At 32.0% G+C, this 23,191-nt stretch overlaps 1 protein-coding gene across 1 annotated transcript; it reads right to left on the reverse strand.

Moving 5' to 3' along the window:
- Positions 1–16,105: 16,105 nt before the first annotated feature.
- LOC131850819 (uncharacterized) lies at positions 16,106–22,555 on the reverse strand. The gene is made up of 3 exons (XM_059201184.1): positions 22,147–22,555; positions 19,997–21,043; positions 16,106–16,173 (listed from the first exon to the last, which is right to left on the reverse strand). The coding sequence occupies exons 1-3, from the start codon at positions 22,439–22,441 to the stop codon at positions 16,106–16,108; spliced, it is 1,410 nt and encodes a 469-aa protein (XP_059057167.1). The 5' UTR covers positions 22,442–22,555.
- Positions 22,556–23,191: the final 636 nt, after the last annotated feature.

A 23,191-nucleotide genomic window follows, 5' to 3' on the forward strand; every position in this document is an offset into this window, starting at 1 on the left:
CAGTGTTATCGTGTGAAGCTACGAATACAAGGAGTCGAGTTATACGATCTGGCGCTTTCCGAAGCCATAATGTAAGCTGGCGGAGGTAGCGATCGATAGTACAGACACCTATTCTACGGCGAGTTCAAAGTACACATATAATGGGTATGCTATGGTAATTCGTTTAAAGGTGGAATTAGATTAAACGCCAGAGGTAACAAAAGACCACACAATAGTAATAGATTTACACCATAGTTTCTCAACACTCCGTCGCAAATAAATATCTGTACAAGTTAAGCTATCGTTACTAATAACCTAACTAATACTATGTATTTATAAACAATCTGTTGAATTTCGTCTACAGATCTCGTTTATGTAAATACTTTGCGACTTAGAATACTGCTGAGAAACGATGGTTCAGATAACGTCGAGCAACGTTTAAATAGCTCATACCATACGGTTTTTCTAACTACACCTTTAAGACTGTAAAAAACTTGCGTGAATAAGATAATTCTTTCCATGAAAATATACGATAACTAAACATAAAGATCAAACGTCTATTTCGATTTATTTTAATAATGATAAGTGGAATACAGTTGTTGATTTGTTTATATATCTATGTATACTAATGATGGTAACTAAACGTTTGACTGGATCAGAATGTAGTATAAACAGCATAGGCAACTTAGAATCATAGATAGGACATTTCTGAAATTTATAAACGTTAAACATACAACCTAGTCGTAAAGTTTCTCTACCGAGATGTTAAAATTCACGGTGGCGACGGCGGCGGCCGCCGGCGCGTTTGGGTATTTTGCAGTATTACAACATGATATAGTTAGATCTCGAAGTTGTAGTGAATATTGTCGACGACGTTAGTTCCCAGCGAGAGGTTAATAACAACACGTTGTTATTTGTAAGAAAGCATTCGATGGCTGATGTATTTTAATGAGAGATTAGTATGATATTAAGTACACAATGTTAGTCGTTTCATGCGCAAATTATTGCTGGGCAGTGTGACGTCACAGGCGGGTAATCTCAAGGAAGGGACGTCGATAGGTATGGTACATAATATAAGAGAAAGCGGGACGCTGTAAATATTTTTACATTTCGAATTAATGTATTTTGAAGTGTCACTGAATAATAACTTCGAGCACTTTGACTTTATTCATTAATTCTGATGTGATCCAATTACGAATAAATGTTTTTTTCTCGATGGTGTGCCGCGGTCGTCGATGGAAAACTCGCGTGTTTCAATGATTTCTATATTAATAATTGTCGTCTTCCTTATATTTGCATGTTTGCGCACAATAAATGATTAGAATAGTTGATTCTTCATATCAGATATTTTAATGTTTATCATAAAATTTAGTTAATGATTGTGCGATGGTACCGAGTTTTTCAGCGACGACCACGCGCGGGGCGGCGCGGGCCTGGCTGGCGCGCCGCGTCTCTGTTGTTACTCTCTATATGTCTTTAAGATATTGTTAGGATGTGAGGCCCACGTACCCAGTGTCATGATCACGGACATAGACAATATAGACCACGCGTCAAATTATATAAAAACTAAATACGATACCACAAAACTTACCTCTCTCTTATATTCAAGTTATAGTAACTATTTATTGATAGCAAGCATCCTGGGGAATGTTCCTGCAAATGACAAACTTTGGAATAAAATAAAATAAAAAATATAAATTTTTTTAATCATTCAAATCAATCAAAATCTTTTTAATTCACCTTCTAGCTTAGCACTCACTATACATAATAAACATAATAAATCATTTGAGGATCTAGAATTAATGCTAATAAACCACAGATTAATGATGAATCCAATTGATTTAACCGTGAAACCCAAGTATTTATTGATCAGTAAAAACTTTTTCGTCCATATTACTTATTAATTCATTTGTTCTATAAAGTGCTATTTATTATAGAGAAAGTTTCTGCTTGTTTTATCAGAGTAACATGATCAAGTTTAAGTTCTGGAATAAGAACCTTCCCGGAAATAAAAATCCTATCACAGATTCTACCCATGGAGCTGCAGAATCTTTATTTAGTACTTTATATATTAAAGGAAGTCTGATTTAGGGAAGTTACAGTTTGTTGAACTCTGAATTTCCTTGATGAGTATCTTCACTTGAACTGTTGTTAAATAGTACCGATAGCATTGTTTAATTCTCCTTCAGATGTAATATTGAGAGATTAAATACGTCCATCTCCATTTTTAATAATTCTTATTAATGATGCATATCTCATAATTAAACTTCCAGGATATTTATTTCTACAGTTGTACCTGTAATATCTCAATTTAAAGGGATTTTTTTAATGATTGCGATGTCTATATCAGTGGTCATGATCATGTGTGGAGTGATTCGCGTCTTACGTTGGGCAATCATGATCTATTTCTATACTAAGACTTGAATAACGTTGTTTGTTGAAACTATTTAGAGAGCGTATTAGAAGATAGTCATTCTACTATGAAAATATACAGAACAAAGGGTGTTTCCGTTAAGCTGCGGTTCAATATATTATATACATTGTAGTAGAAGGTGTTGGTTAGACTAATGAGTACTCTGCTACTTAAGAATAAAGTTTACAATGTGTTCCAGTTGCGATTCTAAACACTTAATTTACTTTCATAATATATATATATATATATATATATATATATATCATTTAAACTATGATTATATTCAACCAATGCCATAAACTGGATATTTGTTTAAAAATAATATTCAGTTACGGGTTGAAACAAGTCTAACATAATTCACGCGTTTTTTCCGACCAGTGCATATATATTTTTTTATTGTATGTCATTATGTAGTATATTATGTAGATATATCGTATCGTCTCGCGCAATAAGATTATGAAATCATCGAATCATATTTGTTTAGTTAAGTTACTTTCGTGATAAAATATGTAATATTTGTGAGTATTGCTGCATAAAAGAGCATCTTGGATTTGTAATCAGACAATGAAATTTAGCCTATTTGTACAGTTCTCAGTGTTATTTCTACGTCATAAGGTTTAAAATTGCTTAACGAAAATGTGTAATTTCTATTGCATTTTAGGATTTAATCATTGATCAATTGTTATTATTGATTAAAAGACACTTTATAATTTATTGTGACCTTAATTACGCTGTTGTTTGGGAGTGTGTGAATAATTGTGTAACTATATTTTTAAAATGCATTGCAAATACTGAAATAATGATAAGCTGATAAGAGACGGTGTTTTACGGCCGTTCCTAGTATTATATGTTTCCTGATAAATGAGTTGGTAATAGGGTGGTGAACAGTGACACCGAACATGGCAAGACTTATATTAATGTTTTTGAATAACTTAGGTGACTGATTTTTATAACATCTTATTATTTACAGTTTAGAAAAATATGCGCTTCCGTGATTGACAGCATTTTTTATTCCCTTAAATGCGAAAATTATTAGAAACATTAGTATTTAAATTGGAGAAAATACCTTTTTTTCAGTCTTATATCGAAATAGCTATTATCGTTTTGACATTTTATATTATATTTTGTGACAGTAAGCCACATAAACCAGATAAGTAATTGGGAGCGGCCGTAAAAGTATATAGCCATAGACGTTTGACGTTTCGCTATTCACGTGAATATTAAAAATTGTTACAATTTTGTGATATGATTCCAGCGAACTATTGTTGCCGTTTCATCAAATGTATTGGGGGGTCTTTAATAGTATTAATATTAACGAAGACAAAGAGAGAGGTAGACTCTCAGTATCACAGACTTTATGAAGCAAAATATACTCATATGTAAATTCTATTATAAAATCAAATCTCCATTTTCTTAGTGTAGGCAACCTATTGTCGTTCTGCTGAAATAGAATAAACATTCTTGAAAAACTATAAAAATGTACTCTGGAGAAGAACTTCAATGGGTTTCTCTAGTTTTAATATGATTTGTATCTCTCCATATAAAATTACCACAAATATAACCAGTATCTACCTAATTGTTATATATTACGACGAAACGAAGTACATTGGTCCTTACTTTATTATGTAGGTAGGTATAATAATATATGACTCATATCACTGGTGACGTAGTTAGACATTTTCTGATTTGATGTGATTTCATGGTGGGTTCATGGTGGCGAACCTGCTGCTACGTGTCGGATTATTTAGGTTTGGCAATGATGATTACAGTCATCGGAGAGGAGATTGCAAATTCAAACTGACACCAGTTTCATTATGATTAAAATTGGTAAACCTATCATAACTTCTCGATTATGTCTATATTTTAATATCATTCTTATATTGCTGATTTCTTATAAAAAGTATAATTATAGTAAGTGTATTTAAGGCATTTGAAAGAAAGTAAATTAAACATTGTACGAAAATACAGTTTGCCATTATAGAAATTGGTCATTTCTATATTGGCAAACTCTATTTTCTTTTTTGTCAATCAAATGCCAATTCAAATATTCAAATGCCCAACTATTTGTTTTAATTTATAAATGACTGAGTAATACATAATTCAGAGTACGTCGGTTTTAAAGTATGGATATTTATTTTAACTATGACTAAGAGACTACAATAACTAATGCTACTTTTTTATTGTAAAAATAATAAAAATGTATGATATATTATTAAACATAAATGTTCGCTTACATTATTTTATGCCTGATATTATCATAATCATTTGGATTGTAAAATACCTCCACATCGTTCGGTATGGTGTAAGGTGTCTAACTACAATTGATGTGTTGCCATCGTAGTACTTTGCTTGCATTTCTTGTTACATAATTGCTGGGAAAAATAATATCCGAATGTTACCAGGAATCCCAATTTAAATTGCCCATGTAATAGCACCTTAAGAACTTGAAATATAATGTATGGTGATTAAAGACCCTGCCAACAACATTAAACAATAAACACACATTGTATTCTCGTTGGCTTACTCTAATTGTCAAATTTACATATATGTGTAACTTTTAAATATGACACCAGAATATCATCTTGTATTTATTGTTAAAATATGAGTGTTGCCATATTTTCTTAAGTCATTATGTACAAATTGGATAATGTAAGATCATTTGTTAACTGTCAACAGTTGGATATTACGAAAATTAAATCAAATCAAAGAGATGCGTTCTTTTTATTTATACATTTGTGCCTACCTTTCCTTATATACCAAAATAGGCTGTAAAGACTGAGGATTGTGTGTCCACGTATTTGAGGAGTATAGAATATGTCGTGCTTCTTGTCGCTGTCCTTCGACGATAACCACAACTTCCGCTCTACACTCAGCACTTGAGACCAGCCAGTATTTTGTTCGAAAATATTGAATACTATCTGTGTAACTATAAATTTCAATACAAAAAATAGCTTATTTGTTATTCTGATGCATAAGTTATATTACTGTAAAGCCTCATCAAAATCCGTTCAGCAGTTTTTGCGTGAAAGAGCAACAAACATCCATACTTACAAACTTTCGCATTTATAATGAACAAATGAATAAGATTACAATTTATTATGTTCAGATCCTGAACATAGAACTGAGACATTTGTTGACTCTCCATGTATAGTAAAATATATACAATAAACTGAATTAAATTTACTACAATATCATAGTGTAAAACTCTATCAGTAATAATACCATGGTTTCCTGGGGCGACCGTCTGCAGATCGATCTGTACCCTGTATTTGGAGCAACTGAGAGAATAGTCATTACAAACAATCCCTTCCCCCTCGTCTAAATGAATGTTAAATTATTACCGGTTGATGCATCAATGGTTTTGTGCTCAAGTGACCTGGAAGAAAAAATCATAATGGGAAGCATTCTCTTTCTCAGGATTTCCTTTTGTTGGAATATCATGAATACCGTTATATCTATACGTAATTATTGACTTCATCGCTTTGTGTACTACCTACCTAGTTATTAGAATTCTGGGTATAAACGCTGGTGAATTACAAATTCTTACACGAGTGCCTGCCAACAAAGTGGACTGTATATTACTGTTATGAGAAATTTTATAGGTAGGAAGAATAGAATAACTTAAAATCTAACTTCTTAATATAACTTTATTTATACTTAGTTCCACTGTATTTATTGTCGGTGCCTATTTAGTAATTATTTATATATATATATATTAAACCAAATGTAATCAGGATTAAGAAGTTCCAAATTATAATTAAAATAATATTAGTATAGAACAAATACGGGAGTAACATTAGTAACAGTAAGAATCAACAGAATCGGTTTGTATATATACAAACAAATAATAATAATAAAAATATATAATAATACATACAAAACAGTACCCATATAAAGACACAAAAATAATAACAACATGTAATGCAAAATGCAACTGCAGATGAACCTCATTTTATTATTAATATATATATATATATTAATAATAAAATGAGGTTCACATGTCTGGACATTTTAATGAGCATGACTACTGATTCCACTCGACTACGTCACAGCTGCAAAAATTTCTATATGGTAGTTACGTTGTCCGCAAATAAACTTATACTTGCTATATATTGCTATCATCTATAAATTCATCTATCCTATAATAGGCTTTTTTACATAACATTTGTTTAATATAAAGTTTGAATTGCCTCTCTGTCAGATTTAGCGTCAGGTCTGGTCAGATTCTGGCAGTTTATTATAGAATCTTACGTAATTACTTATAAAATTAATTACTAACTTTGTGTAGACGGCATTTAGGTAAAATTAACTTATTTTTATTGCGTAAGTTTCTACTTGTACAGTCTTTAAGTTTCTTGAAACTATCTAAGTTTTTCCTTGTATACATAATATTTTCATAAATGTACTGTGAGGCAACGGTGAGGATATTTGATTATTTAAAGCATTGACGTAATGACTCTCTAGAACCCATACCATAAATAGAAATTAAATTTAATAAATAGAAATTAAGTTTAATTTTGTGTACTTAAGATACACTTACGAAATTACAAGTTTAAGTAGTAGTAGATACGTCAAAGAAAAATATATTTCACTAACACATGTGAATCGGCCTAACTGAGCATAGGCGATCAAAATTAAGAGCAATCGTTGCATAGAACAGCAACAAATAACCAAGGGTTACACTAAGGTGCCGCGGCATACCCTATGCGGAATACAAAATTATTTTTAATATCGAGAGAGATCTTCAAATATCTTACTGAAATAAGCAAATTATAAACAAACGCTGAATAAAATACCTATTTTATAATAATGTAGGACATCATGAAATCGTCCAAGCCAAGATAAGACTTTGTTGTACCCTAAAATCAGCCTTCACTAATATTTTATTAATGAGTAATTATTTCTCTTTAACTACATTGATGTAAGGTTTGAGCATCATAAAAAAAGTAAGAAGGAAACAGACGTTTTCTATAAGGCGGTCCATGTATGTGTATTACCAACTAACAATTTGTTAGGTATTAGGCAGTAATACATACATATACCTACTAAATAGGTCCATACTAATAGTATGGACCTAATTTGTTCTTAATTATGAGACCATTGAATACACATATGGTTTGATTTATATCCAATCAATATATAAAACATCAGTAGGTCCAATAAAAGGAAGAAAATAAGAGCTTAATAAATTTAAATTAGAATTGAAGATGGAAGTTACGATTGCAATCTGATCTTAAGAAACACGTAGGTATTTAAATATAGACTATTCTTCGTAAGAATGTAGTTAAAAATTCATGAATTGTGAAATTATATATCGCTGTGTAATGTTGAATAAGAACATCGAAATACAAAATTAAATTTATAATTCAATACGGCGAAACGAAAATTTATTGTTCGCATAAAGTTCATTTCTTGGCTAAGTAATATAACACCACTCGTATCTTAGAAGAAACCCCATATTAAATTATCATCTTTCAGTTTAAATAGATTTATAAGTAAGTAACTCCTTATAATAAAATTACCCAATTGCGAAGGACGTATTCGAAATGTGATGCTGGCGTAGTAATTCTCTGGACTAAACATCATACAAATGAGTCTATTCTGCGGGAACTATATAACAGTAAGTTCAGCCTTTTTGTTTTGGATTCCTAAATTTGTTTCGTCACGCGGTAGGAGGGGCCTCAAACTAAGTCACGGGCTCCATTAGTCGTTTCGTGGTTCAGGCCGCCTTACTGATTTAGGTACATGACTTACATGAAGATCTGGAATAACTACGTCCAGTAACATCTTACAGTCGTGCTATCAATCGCTTCGAACCGGATATATGTATGTTCAACCAGGGCGTGACCTCAGACCGGATGTAAGTACTCGTGTCTAATAGTAGCTATACAAGTACACAAAGTTGATTAGCTGCAGAATTGACATAGATATTGTTCTCCGACTTTGTACCAAGTGTCCATCTGGAAGATGTAAACGACATTTCAGTTTTCGCGTCAATTCATCTGTTTCTGCGTAACTTCATCATAACTCTCGTCCTATACACGATTACTTAGGGAATGTTTCATATCGTATTAGGTACTGAATTATTTTGAAATTCAAACGATAAGCCGAGATAAGTTCCATTATTTATACCAGATAATTTCATTGCTCTAATTATCCCGTAAGAAAAATTACGTTTTCTTCTATTCATTGTGTAATATTTTCACTAATAACATATCTAATAAGGTTAACAATTAAACTGTTTTTTATTTAATACTAGGTCCTGGACTTACGTGGACTATTTGGGATTTATAAATAAAAAAATGTATTACATATTAATCTAAGAAATCAATATTATCATCGTAAAATAACAGATGTGACAGATCGTAAAGTGTTACTGGTTTATTGGGATTCAAACAATATGCTGCGGCAAGTTCCATTATTCCAATAAAATAGGGAACAACCGCAATTCCACTATTATTTTATTTAAATACCGTACAATGGGTGAATGTGTATGTAAATAATTTATTCATGTTTGTAAGCATTTTGTTAATTCTCGTGGGTATCTGAGAACCTCAATACATTGGTGATTCTGTTAATCTGTAGATTTGTGTTCAATCTGCAAATTACTTTTGAGGGGGTTACTTACCATTAGCATGTTTAAGAAGTAACTATTATACATTGGTTTAGCTGTTTATTATTGCATTAGTTTTAGGTGGTGTAAATGGCATTGTGCCAGAATTCAACCAACGTTTGTATTTATAAGTACATACGCTGCTTGTATCTGGGCAGATATATAAATTTTGGTAGATATGGCTAGGACCCGTAGTACAAACTCCCTATTAATTTGGACCTAGATGTGTACAGGACGGGATGTAAATCTATTATCTCTTCATTTTTAATTTTGTATATACACATATGTAGGGAGACTTTGTACCAAAGTAAATTCGGTAGATTCTATGTAGGTATTTATGCCGCTAAGCACCTTGCTATATTCCGATTTTAAAGTTGAAATATGGCAGCGAAATTACCGGAAACGAAGGTATTACACTACAACATGTGGCAATAGCAACATGTGAGAGGTACAGTCGCGTACAATAACATGTAAACTTTAGTCTTCTTTTGTGTCCACAGTAACCTAAATATGTTTTGCGAAGTTATGGAAGTTAGGTAACTTGGTGATTTTGATGGCACAGTCGGTCACTTCGTTCTGGTCTTCCTTCGTGCAGGATAATGGACATAAAGAGCACGACAGATGGGAAATGGTTTGGAACAGAACTTTAATATAAAAATATTTTTATACCTTGTCAACATGACAATTATGTATTAGTGAGATTGGAATTGTCAAAGATGCAACTGTAACGAAAAGAATATCATCATCATCGTCTACATACCATTTACAAGTAATTATTACGGTAAATTTAATAATATAGGAATGGTAAGAAATGGTGTCACGACACACATATGAAAAGCATTCCTTACGCATTGACATTCCTGAGGACTAAAATGTTATGACTATTTATTATAATACCACATCTCATTCTTCATACTGGAAAACATTTACAATAAACTTGTTTTATTTGGCAGTAGAAATAAATTACACAAAGGCAACTATAGAGACGATTTTATACAAAGTTTTCTAACGTTAAAGTTATGAAAGTACCTTCTTATGTTCAGACGCAACATTTCAAAATAATTATTTATACATTTAATAATTAAGATAGTTATAAAATTGTTTAAGAGTGTTAATAGTTAATATGAAAAAAGCGTCTCGTAAATGTTATATTTTATAATTAATCTGAGCTTAAAAACTTTTAATATAAATCCAAGTTTCTTGTTTAATTACCAACAATGTCTCGCCTCGTTTTGTCATCTCATTATATTATTTGTCATTATATGTTTATGTATCTATTATAAATGTAAAATATTGAATTCTTTTAATGAATCATATTATATGGATTTGGACCTTAGTTGTGTTTAGTGTTTCATCTACTGATCCTCTTTATGTATGCGATTTGCACACAATATATCAAAATCTTTATGTTAATTTATCTCTGTTTGTTACGAATCTAGGCTTTTTATATATTGTTAAGTTTATTCAGATAAAAAAAAACAGTATAATAATAATGTCTAACAGTTTTCTAGTATCTATTAATATTAATGATCTTATTTGTACTACTTAATTGGACTTGCTTGAATTATTCTGAAACAACATTCAATTATTTTTTTTAGTTACTCGTTTATCGTTCAGTAAAAATATATAGATATGTATATATATTTGAATTACATGGTATATACGTACGTTACATATTTTGCAACACCTATGCATAGTTTTAGCCAAACTCCGTCTATACAGTACCTACGTGCTATTCTGCATGAAATTTCAATTCTTACATAAAGCTCGTTGACCTGTGTCTATGAAATTTGTATTCATATATTACTCTGTGTGGCTGGTGAGGGTTTTTAATTAATGATTATGTAATGGTGCACTTACAGTATTCGTTAACAGGGTAATGAATGATGAAAATATGAGGTTGAAATTAGCCCATCTTGGTAAATTCACCACGAAATATATTAATTTTTTTCTAGTAAACCCTTTTTTTATTTGTAGCTACAAATTTTGTGATTATAGGCGAGATGGCCATGAATGTTAAAAAGATTATTCAAAACATGCTGGAACATAAATGTCTAATGTTACAATAAAAACACATAAAACACTGATCCTTTGCATTATTTTAATAACCGTTTAGAAAAAGTGAACTGAACGTGTCTTTTATGAGTCTGGTCGTAAAATTTTACAATATTACATCGATGAATATACTGAGACCGGCTTTCAATAAATTTGATGTTTCTAGAAGACACACCCGCTTAACAAAATCTACTACTCACTAAAATTACTAACACGCATCGTTAGTTATTCCTATACAAGATGTATAATGTTGTATATATAATATAAATATTCGTGCCGTGCCAGGAATCCAACCCGTGACCATTGGATGTAAGGCGGTGTGTTAAACCGCTAGACCACCGAAGCCATCTAAATCTGTACCTATATATATAACCTGCACTCTAAGTGCAATGATATTAATCCGAATGCAAAATAAAATGATGTCATCTTTAAAAACATTCTATATTTAGTGTCAATTATATTATTAAAAATTCGAATTTACAGTCTAAGTCTAGACGAATTACATACGTCATAATACGTACGTTCATAAATTACGACGAGTCTAGTTAGTTGAAGCCTGGTCGAAGCTAAAACTCACTGCGATACTTCTACAATAAACGTAAGTACTTTGTCGTAACTTCGTAGCTATACGTGTAGCAATATGTAACGCGCGCGTAGCGAGTTGCAGAAAAGCAGTCGTAGCAAGTAGTTTCGCGTAATTACTGCACAGGATGAATGAATCACTAATTCTAAAAGTGTAACTTTCAGATGTACAGAATACAGTCAGAGACTAAAAGAACGAAGTAGACGGATTAAATAGAAAGTACTTATTGATATTAGAAATAAGTTTATTGTTGTACGGACATTGCATTCTATATTTTATATTTTTATTATAGTAATATTTTTATACTTACCTCCTTTGTCTGTATAAATAATTTTAATAACTCCATAAAGTTCTATAAAGTTATTCAATTGAGCTCAAAACAAATGTACGTACGTATGATGGAATGCATTAAATATTCTAATCCAACCAGTATGTTTCTGCTCAATAAATTTTCCCAAAATATTTACAGTCAGTAACATCAACAATCCTGAATTTATACTCAGAATATAACAATATATTGTACGTAGGATAATCTGTATAGCGTACCGTAACCTCATAGTAATATATTGTAAATAAAACCGTAGCTTAAATTACTTTATGTCAAAACTTAGAACGTAATAAATAACAACCCATTATTTATTCATACGGTTATATTTACAGACGTGAGAATATCCGAAAATTTGTCCGTATAATGTTTTTATGACGTCATACAACTTACGATTTTGAGCGGGAAAAGTAAATCACATATATTTTTCAAACAATTTAATTAAAGAACTTTGTGAATACGATTGTATTTTATGTTACTGAAATTTTTTTGATGAATCTTTTACTTTTGGTTTTTTCTCGTGCTAATTTTAATACAATTAAATAGTGTTTTTATCAATCCGCTGAAGTTTTGTTTAATATTACAGCAGCGTATAGAAGTACTGCTAAAAACTAATTAATTTGTAATCAAGGAAAACGAATTGTGTTTAATTGTGATTATAACGAACTTACTGTTACAGTTTATTCATAATGGACTTTTAAATATTAGCAACCTTTATATTAATTTTGTATTAAGGAATTGTACCCAAACAAAATTTCTGTGGAACTTAACAAAAGTTAAAATCTCATAAATAAATGTAGCAGCAATAATTTCAAAGGTATCTCTAAAATCTGTTTCATTTTATCGTAGTCCTGGAGAAATAATTCCCAATAATTGTTCTTTATTGGTAAGCCGATAAATGTACTTACAATGTATAAGTATTATCATGCCTACATAATTCGGTAAATAGGATTACACTTTATTTACATTTAATATTTCTCTTAATAAATAAAATTTATTCATCCATTAGGCGTAATTGATTAAATTAGATATTTCGTGGATAACAGTGTTTATACAGTTATATATAATATATTAGTTTTGTTTTATCGAATGAAGTAACAAAATTCGAATTTTCTATGTAATCGGTAGGGTTAAAAATTAATGGTGAATTCAGAATTTTATTCTTTTATAATGAATAATCATTTATAATAGCCTTTTAGGTTTGTTATTATATTAAAATTTATAGCGGCAGCGTCCGATGTTTCTTTCCTATTCTGAAACAAAGAAACTGAAAAAAGTTCCGCAAATATTTGAAGCGCCTGAAGCTCAGGTATGGGTTAAATTTTTAAATCTGTCGGCGATTTATTATTGATGAATGCGAACGAGATTTTTTCCGAAAAATATACCTAGTCCCGAAGCGTCGCACCTCAAACACGAATGAATAGATCATTTTAAATATATGCTTAGATATGACCGTAAAAAAATATTTTCATAAGATTAATAGCAATATAAATAGGTAAACACGGACATTCTAGAGGGTTGACTCGGCTCTTATCTGTGAAACTGTTTTTACTAAAAAGTATGTGTTTAGATTTTACTAAATCGCATTGGTTTAGTAAAAACACAGATGGCATAATATTACATAATAAAAATAAAAGGAAACAAATATACAGAGAGACAGAGTACAATACGATAGCCTTCGGCAACCAAGTTTTCATCGGTACGTGTAAAATAATTTTATGAAGTAAATTGAAACATTTAATCTAAAAAAATATTAATATTGAAAATAGTTTTCTTTCATATTTCTAATGTCAGATTCCGATACACGGAGTACACGGTGTTCGCCTCCTATCATCGCCTGTTGCATTCAACGTCTAATACTCGAATATGATATCGGAATTTGAAGACTTGAATGTCAATAGGTAAGGTACTCATAGGTATGATATAAGTGCGGAAATCTTCCCGCACTTATATCATTATATCATGTTATAGGTCAATAGTTCATGTAATAGGTATCTACCTATTACATGAACTATTTAAAATATTACTTTGATTACCCTCCAGACATTAAAGTCGTGAAGACATTCATGTATCAATCTTATCTATCACTAGTTAAGTACTCCGACGAAGTTCAAACGGAGTTTGAAGATAAGTGACCTCGATAAGTCTATTAGTACTATTCACACTCAAAACTTTATTTACTTGCAAAGCGCTCAAAACTAGAGTCGGGGAGTGCGGTTACCAGTAGCTGAGTAATTTATAAACAGATTACTAAGAAATTCAAAACAGAGACTCTAGATTTATCTTTTAATTAATCTTTAAGTTAATCTGCCTTTTAAAATAAAATATTTAGCCATTTTCTTCCTTGGACGTTAATGAAAGTACACAAATGCCAGCAATTGTTTAAGGACTAAATAAAAAGCTATTAAGGGAATTGTTTTTCATTTGCCTACTCGACGTCTCCGGGCGGAGAACAGAGCGTCTTATTCATTAGTTTGTAATCACGGCGGTAGCAACGATGGACTTGGCATACAACGTTATATTAAAAAAATGTAATAAATGGTTATACAAAGTTAAGGGACTAATTGCGGCGTAATTATGGGTTGGGACTCATTATATTATCTTTATTAAAACGTATTTGAATGTATATTCTAATAAGTCTATATATATCGCGCATGTACGCGCATTAATTATGATATTCTCTCGTATTATACAAATGCTCAGATGAATTTTAAGCACTGAGTCCAGCAGCCTACACACGGCACTATAATCAGAACTCATTTGTAGTGGTGCGGATAAAATCAGCTCGGCTGCTATGTGAAATCGGAGCAGGGTGGGGGGGATTGTTAGTGATGGGGAATAGTAACCCCATTGCTAACAATTCACCATGTTATGTCGACATCGACGCGGTCCTCCCTGGAAACTGTCGTAGTTAATTCTTGGCAAATTCGTCAGGATTGGCTAACTGGCCTAACTTCATGCTCACCCTGGCATCCTTCTTTATCATATTGTGCACCATTCTATTATCATCCATTAATGATGCAATCCAGGGCGCTCCTCAGTACTTACGAATTTAACCCATATTCAAGGCCCATAGTAGGCCGTTATATGGTTAAAATTATTATAAGGTATATTATATAAACTGTTTAAAAAATAGAATTGTAATATAAAATCTATTTATTAATTATTATATATAATAATATCCTATTATTCATGTTTAAAATAAATATGTTCAACATGTTGTTATTCAATCACAAGAAATATAGTATACTGATAGACGATATTAATACATAATATATTTTTAATCCTCCATCATAACTGAAAAACGACGAGATAAAGTTACTCCACTGTTAATTTCTACTTCCAAAAGAAATACATATATATATATTATATATATAGAATACTCTAAGCTAATAATTTGATATTTTTCAGTTAACTTTGAGGGTATTTCAGCGTTGCATTTAGTTTTAGTTCTTTTTTTATCTGTAGGTTTTGTACTAATATACATAGATGAAATGGTACGGATCGTTCAGTTCACCGGTATTATCCACAATAGTTTTTTTTTATTACAGCGTAGTGTAAAATAGGATCAGAGTTTTTATAGCGCTTTGTTGGGTAACACATAAATGCTTTCAACTTTGTTAGAAATATTTTGTTTGCTCTTGGATATGTACACAACAAAAGGTACTTATGGAGATTCGATTGAAAATTGTGAAAATATTATTTGTTGTTTGGAATATTCAAGGTTACTAAGAGAAGGAATTCAAAACCTCTTATAACTTAAGGCATCAAAAAATCTTGAAATGTTATTATAACTAATTCACTGATAAACAAACAGCATATGGCGAAACTATCTTCATGTCAAATTTCAAAAAGTTCCATTCAGTCGTTTAGTAGTGAAAATATAACAGACAGACAAACAGACCTTCGCGTTTATAATATTAGTATTCCCGTCATGCGTATATTTTGTGTTGGTGTAAGAAGTTATCACTAAAATCAAATTCAAAACAAATATATTTTACGTTAAGCGTTATATACATATAAGAAACTATTGTCAAATATTGTATTTGATAATAATATATATCTTATTATATTTTGCTTAAAAAGACATGAAAATTAAAAAAAAAAATTATATAAATATAAATATACACGGTCAGATTATTCTACTACTACTGCTTTTCGTCTCCAGAACATCGTAAGAGACAAGTACCGAGCCTGAGATTTTACTGAAAAGTTAAAACGAAATTGATGTCGAATATTACCTGATATCAAGGAAACGTAATATGAAGAGAAAAATAAAATGTTATGAATGGTCGCTTCTTTTCCAACAAAAGAATATAAAATACAAAGGCCTAGAATTTTCTCGTAAACAGTTACCTCGGTTATTAAATTTTATTCTTTCAATATTTACATTAATAAAACACTAGGTAAATTGCTTTTTGATATAATTGCCTATAAGTGGTGATTTTAAAAACAGTAGCTACATACTCGTATTAAAGAAATAAATGGCAATAACATTTAACACAACAATCACATCTGAAAATCTATGCTAATCCTTACTAATATAATAAATGTATCCCAGTAGGGATGTTTGTTACGCTTTCGCTCAAAAGCTACTGAACCGATCATCGTGAAATTTACACATGTTCTTGTAGGTATTGGAATGAACATAGATTAGTTTTTATTAAACAAAATATTTTTATATAAAAAATGAAATTTTGCTACTTCAACGTCATCTAGCAGCCAGTAATGAAGTTATAAATCATCGCCATCTAGCAGCTACTAATGAAGTTATGCGAGCGAAGCCGCGGGTAAAAGCTAGTATTATATAAATAGGGATATATGTATGTTCTATATCTTAAAAAAGCCGGACGACGTTAGGCGAAACAGCATATATACAATAATAAACGAGAAACTTGTATTACAGAGAATAAAAAGGTACATTTTTTTATTCACGTTATACTTGTTCCTATTCATTATTTCAGTAAGAATGCTTGCTTGAATAATAATGGGTATTTACTAGCTTCGAGCATTAATATTATTGTATTGTACTACACAGAATTAGAGCATATTTTAGTTATATTATAAGGGAACTAACTGTAACACGCGACGTCGTATGCTTTCATTTTTAAATAAAAAAATTCTCTATCTATCAATCTCCGTCTATATATACAATATACATTCTATGTTCACGCCAAAAATCAAGATCTGTTTGTTAATATTGTTATATTTCGAAAATATACAATAATATACATCAATATCAGTTGACAATTTGGACCTATCGAATGGCAATGCGTGCGTGGTATAATGTGCTTCACATATTAATTTGATTTCCGTAGTGATTATCTTGTAAAGAGTTCAACATCTTCGTAAGTTTAAAGACATATTTCTATCATCAATTAAGTAATAACATCCTATAACATATACATCACATAAAATCTCTCCAAAAACATCCAGTCATTCTCGGATTTTGCGAGCGAAGACCGGAAGTGCAAGAATACGTAAAACATGCATATTTTTACGTCTTCGTCTTACGTCTCACAGTTACATAAGAAAAAATAACATAATATTCTGTATAACTCTACATTTTCGGATCTCGTACTCGTACATATGTCGGACATCATAGGATGTTTCCTAACTTGTCTTTATTATATATTTTAAATCACTGATCGTGTTAATCATAAACATTGTACAGACAATAAAGAAACTATGAATTAACATGAAAATAGAGCTTGTAATTACACGGTTCCCTCGTAATTTATCTCTGCAAATGACATTTTAACAATGAAATAGTATCAAAGCGTTCTGATTTACATCACAGAGATTGATATATGTATGTATATTTGAAGATATTGCTCCTTAGATCGGTTGTGGAGCGTAAGTAACTATTATATATTGACTCGTTCTCCATTACCGTTTTGGCGTAGGTATTAATTTCTTTCGCTATTCTAATTCTGTAACTTTATTAAAATTTAAGAATTATATATTTATAAAATTCATACTAATATTATACATAAATAGGAAAGTGTGTCTGTCTATTTATTACATTTTCAGGACAAAACTGCTAAACTAATTTTATTGAAATTTTACTTGAAAGCAGGTTTTATCACGAGGATGGACTTCGATTATCATTTAGCCTAAAGAAATTAAATAGTAGGGCGTGAAATGAATGAATGAATGATATTGAAGTCGCGAGTATCAACTGGTATGACGACCTCGGTGGTATAGCGGTCTAGCACACCACTTTACATCCGATGGTCGCGGGTTTAATTCCTCGCACGGCACAAACATTTGTAATCATGAGTATGATTGTTTGTATCTGGGTGTTTTCTATGTATGTATTTACGAAAAAAAAATTATCTATGTATTTGTATCTGTTATCTAGTACCCATAACACAAGCTTCAGCTAGCTTAACTTGGCTCTAGATGGAGCTGTGTGAATATTATTTGTGAACGAAGGACTGTATATATATGGGGCTGGTAAATATAATTATGCAAACACGGGTTTTAGGAAGCAATAATATAATATTATGTACAAAAGTATAATAATTAACAGAACAAGAATGACAATGTCATATACATTTTTCTATATAAAATAATAGACAAAATACATAAATAATATACAAAGAGGTGCGTCGTGCACATAGTCTAAAGATCAAAAGAACAAGAGTCTTCAATTTAGTGAACTAAACTAAACTCAGCTTTTATACTGGAACAATGACAAAACAATAATACTAAAAGAAAAGTAAATGAATCATTATACATAAAGAAAAATTATATGAAGTACGAACTATGACATCACTATCGGCACTAACTTATTTAAAGAACGTTTTAGTGTTTCTTCAACTGCTTGAACATCCTTGTTTGAACATCAGCCAATTCTTCAGGGAAAAAGTAACCACACGTCATCGGGCCATCTACCTCGGGGAAAGTTTCCATCGGCTATTATAAGAATATCTCCAATAGTGGTAGTTCAATTTGAGTTTGAGTTTGAATGACGAGATAATAGTCTTGGCAAGCACTCTCTCACCCATCAACTCCAAAGCTTAAGCATACTGCAATCCTCCAGTTACTGTGTGAAATGAAATCGCAATCTCAGTCGGACTGGCAGGAAGCTCCTTCAAAAATTTAAGTGCATGGACAAAAATCTGTTGATAAGGCTGTTCACCTCCGCTAATATTGTAATGATCTCTACCTTTGTAGTTCCTTATCGCTCTCTCACCTTCATAACTCAGAGAACCATCTGTATGTACTAATATGTTCTCTATCTAAAACAAGAGGAAACTTGACTTCGTCGCTGACATCTAAGACAAATACCATACGAGCAGTGTAGTTTGTCAGGACCATTCTGTGGAGATAATACAGTTAACTTTGAGGTTTATGAAGCCAGTGGTCAGCAACACAAGCAATCTTATCACTAAAGGCATCTTCTTGAATATTGAATATGACGTATATCTCAGATATATTGAAATCTTCAACCATCAGGGTATTTCAAATATAAGACGTTAACGCGCGAAGCTAGTGCCGTTACATTAATAAAAATATCTATAAACGACAGAAAATACAATAATTTAATTTAATTAATTTAGATATATCAAGTATTTTAAAAGTATAAATTGTAAACATAAACTACGCAGTCGCAATATAAAAAAATCAATTTATACGCAATTGCGGTTATAATTAATGTTGTAAACTATCAACTAAAATGTTCTGGCACAGATGAGTGACAAATGTAAATGTGAAAAATTGATGAACGTTGGCTTTAATTCAGCTATGTACTTTAATTTTAGTTCAAATAGTTCTATTAAAGTAATGAAGATAAGTAGTGTCAGTCAATAAACTCGTCCCTGGGAGTCATAATAAACCAAGTGCATGTACTGGTGCGCTAACTACTTCTACATGAAACTCATCTAATGATTGATTAAAGCACAAATACTTTGATATCAGTGACAGCACGCTTGGTTCATCAAATATCTCAAAATTAACCTCCCAATATGTATGAATAACAGCTAGTAAACGAGTAAATCTCTTAACAGACTCTATACTTACTCGTAATGTAGTTGTCTATATAATGATCATGAAAGATGACGTGTGTGACTCTAGGAAACTTATAACGAGATTTATTATTAATTAACAAATCCGTGAACGGACTCGATGCAGCGCCATATATCATTGAAGACATAAGATATGTTTTCAATGGTTCTTTAGAACTGTCTCTCCAAGTAAAACGTTGCGCATCACAATATACGTTGTGGATTTTAACCTGAGGATATATTGCTTTAATGTCATCGTTAATTATGACACTCTCCTCGTAAAAACGATTTACAATATTAAGAAAAGATTTCAAGAAATCTAGTTCACGCAAAGGTAACTTATTGGAGCTAACTCCTAATTTGGCAACTGCATTAGTGACAACTCGTAACTTGTCACTACCTAAATCGTAATCACATACATTATTTACAAAATGAACAGCATTTGTTCTATTCGCTACAAACCCGAAAAGAACCCACCCTAGTACCGTAAGAATGGCAACAGGTTGAGAACTAGTTCCTTGTCTTACTGCCATGGGAACAGACAAATTCCAATTATCTATACCGATTAGAATGGTAGGTTTGGCATTATAACATAATTCGTCAGCTATATCTAACAAATATGGAAATGCAAGAACATCACTCTTATTGACATTTCGATTCGCCAGTCCGAGGTTACTAATAGATCTAGCTTGTTCGATGACAAAGGAATCAGCAGATCTCTTTCCTTTTATTTGAAAGTCAACATACTCGACTTGCGACTGTTTTGATAAGCCACCAACACACTGCAGTTCAATTTGTTCTACTGTACCTGTTACTCCAATCTGAGAGGTAATTTCTGAGTCAATGAAGGTAGCCGTGGACCCGTCATCCAGTAACGCCAAAGTATCAACAGAACCCGCGGGACCAGATACTGTGACAGCGACAATCTTTAGTAATGGCTTACAAGAAGTAGTGGTACTAACAGAAGACGTCTGTGTTACCAATTCCGACGGAGACTGCTCTGCATTACCATTACCTGCATGTGACATTGGCCGACTTGACTCTTCAGATACCTGTATATTAGCTGCTGAATTAATAAAATTTGGATTATGAAGTAACTTGTGATGTTTATGTGTGCAACCGGCTTTATTGCAAAGTCCTTTAGTACGACAAGTATTATAATTATGTGAACCTCTTTTTAAACATTTCTGGCATAATTTATTTTCTTTAACGAAATGCCATTTATTATGAACTGTCAATGCCAAAAACTTATTACAATTGACTAATGCGTGAAATCCTCCTTTACAATATGTACAAATTTGTTTTGATGAATTTTTTAATGAATTTTCAGCCGTTGTAAAAGATGTTTCAATACAGGAACCCGTCTCGGATGTTTGTGATGACTGCTCCAGCAAATCATATGTTTCTGCGGCATTTACACGTTCCGGTTTTTTATGCCTGTCAATATTGGAAGTTGTGTTAAAACTAAAGTAATCCGTGACACCAAATTTAGCCTGAATCTCAACCTCACGACATAAAAATTCAGCGAGCATTTCTAGCTTGTTTTGACCACTATATTCATGAGAAATAGCAAAATCATACCATCTACTTTTTAACACAATAGGTAGTTTTAATAATAATGTATTAAATAATTCAGGTGATTTTATATAGTCACCGCCATCTAATAAGCGTAGAGTCTCTACACAATTACGAACTTTACTAGCAAATGTTGATAGATCTTTATCGTTACCTAACCTCGGCAACGATCTCACTGAATAAAGTTCTTGTAATATAATTAAATCTGGTCGTCCAAATCGAACCTCGAGCGCACGCATGACAATATTTGGGTCTCGGGCAGTCACTAAGAGCTTGTCAACAGACTCTCGCGCGATACCTCGTAATGCGTAGCTCAGACGAGCTAAGTTCTCTGTTGGTGAATAACCAGACTGTGTGTCCTGAAACACACGTTTAAAAGAAAGCCATTCCGTAGGGGACTTTCCATCATAATGAGGAAGTTTTATATTAATCCCTTTCGGAGCGGTAATTTTATCTGTCAACTTATCTACTGCCGATACTAAGGCAGCGATCGGTTCAACTAAGGTGACAGTAGGGGGATGTGTGTTTACCGTAGGAATCTGCGGATTATTAAGAAATTGAGACGAAATAGGATAATTATTGTTATCTAACCATTTGTCCACAACTTCCGAGCAGCTACGATGAACACTAGCACGACTACCAGATCGGCTGTCCCGGGAACTGATTGCTTCAATTTCTGCTTCGTATTCCTTCCTCGCCGCCTCCAACTTAGCACGACGAGCTTCTGCCGCCTCCATTTCAATTTGTGCAAGGCGGTGTGCATGCTGTGTTTGAGCTGCAAGTTTTTTAGCACGTACCGTGGTAGATGAGCGGCTGCAGGCCGATGTACTGTGAGTACTAACCGCGATCGGTGGTACGGTCGACACCAGCGCCGTGGCGCGGGCATCAGATTGCGTTTCCTCTGCCGGTAATGACAATGGCAACGCTTTTGCCGTACGAGGGTTTGCCGATCCTAGTTTACGACCCGACCGTGTTTCCATATTTATAAAATTGTGAATTTAAAATTTAGAAATTTGTTAATAATTTTTAATTTATTTTTAGTATTATGGGAGAAGGACCAAAAATGTGAACGAAGGACTGTATATATATCGGGCTGGTAGATATAATTATGCAAACACGGGTTTTAGGAAGCAATAATATAATATTATGTACAAAAGTATAATAATTAACAGAACAAGAATGACAATGTCATATACATTTTTCTATATAAAATAATAGACAAAATCCTTACTAATATTATAAATGCGAAAGTAGCTCTGTCTATCTGTCTGTCTGTCTCGCTTTCACGCCAAAACTACTGAACTGATTTAAATGAAATTTGGTACCCATATAGTCTAGACGCCGAGGAAGGACATAGGCTACTTTTTAATGCGAAAAAAGGGTTGTAAGGGGTTGAAAATGGTAATGCAAGGTTATCTTTATGCGGTTGAATACACACTTATTATAATAATGGCTTAACTAAAAAATTAGATATTTTGGAAAATCTACTTATTAAGTCTATTTTCAAAAATGTTTATTTCTGAATTACACCAGTATTGTACTAGATATGCGACTTATTAACGCTCATATGTCATAAATAAACATATATGTCATTTGTATAAGTTGCGCGCGCAACTGATTATTGTCAATCCGTTGT

This window comes from Achroia grisella, unplaced genomic scaffold (genome assembly GCF_030625045.1).
Source record: "Achroia grisella isolate CSIRO2021 unplaced genomic scaffold, CSIRO_AGI_Agris_v1 utg779, whole genome shotgun sequence".
Lineage (NCBI taxonomy): Eukaryota > Metazoa > Arthropoda > Insecta > Lepidoptera > Pyralidae > Achroia > Achroia grisella.

Bases quoted from the DNA above. Each gene is read 5' to 3' on its own strand.
- LOC131850819 (XM_059201184.1), bottom strand. From the start codon at position 22,441: ATGCCCGCGCCACGGCGCTGGTGTCGACCGTACCACCGATCGCGGTTA. The intron at 21,044-22,146 runs GTTAGATAACAA...TTAATTCAGCAG, and splicing joins TCGGAAGTTGTGGACAAATG to CTAATATACAGGTATCTGAA. The intron at 16,174-19,996 runs GTAAGTATAGAG...TTAACTTTTCAG, and splicing joins TATAGACAACTACATTACGA to TAAAATCTCAGGCTCGGTAC.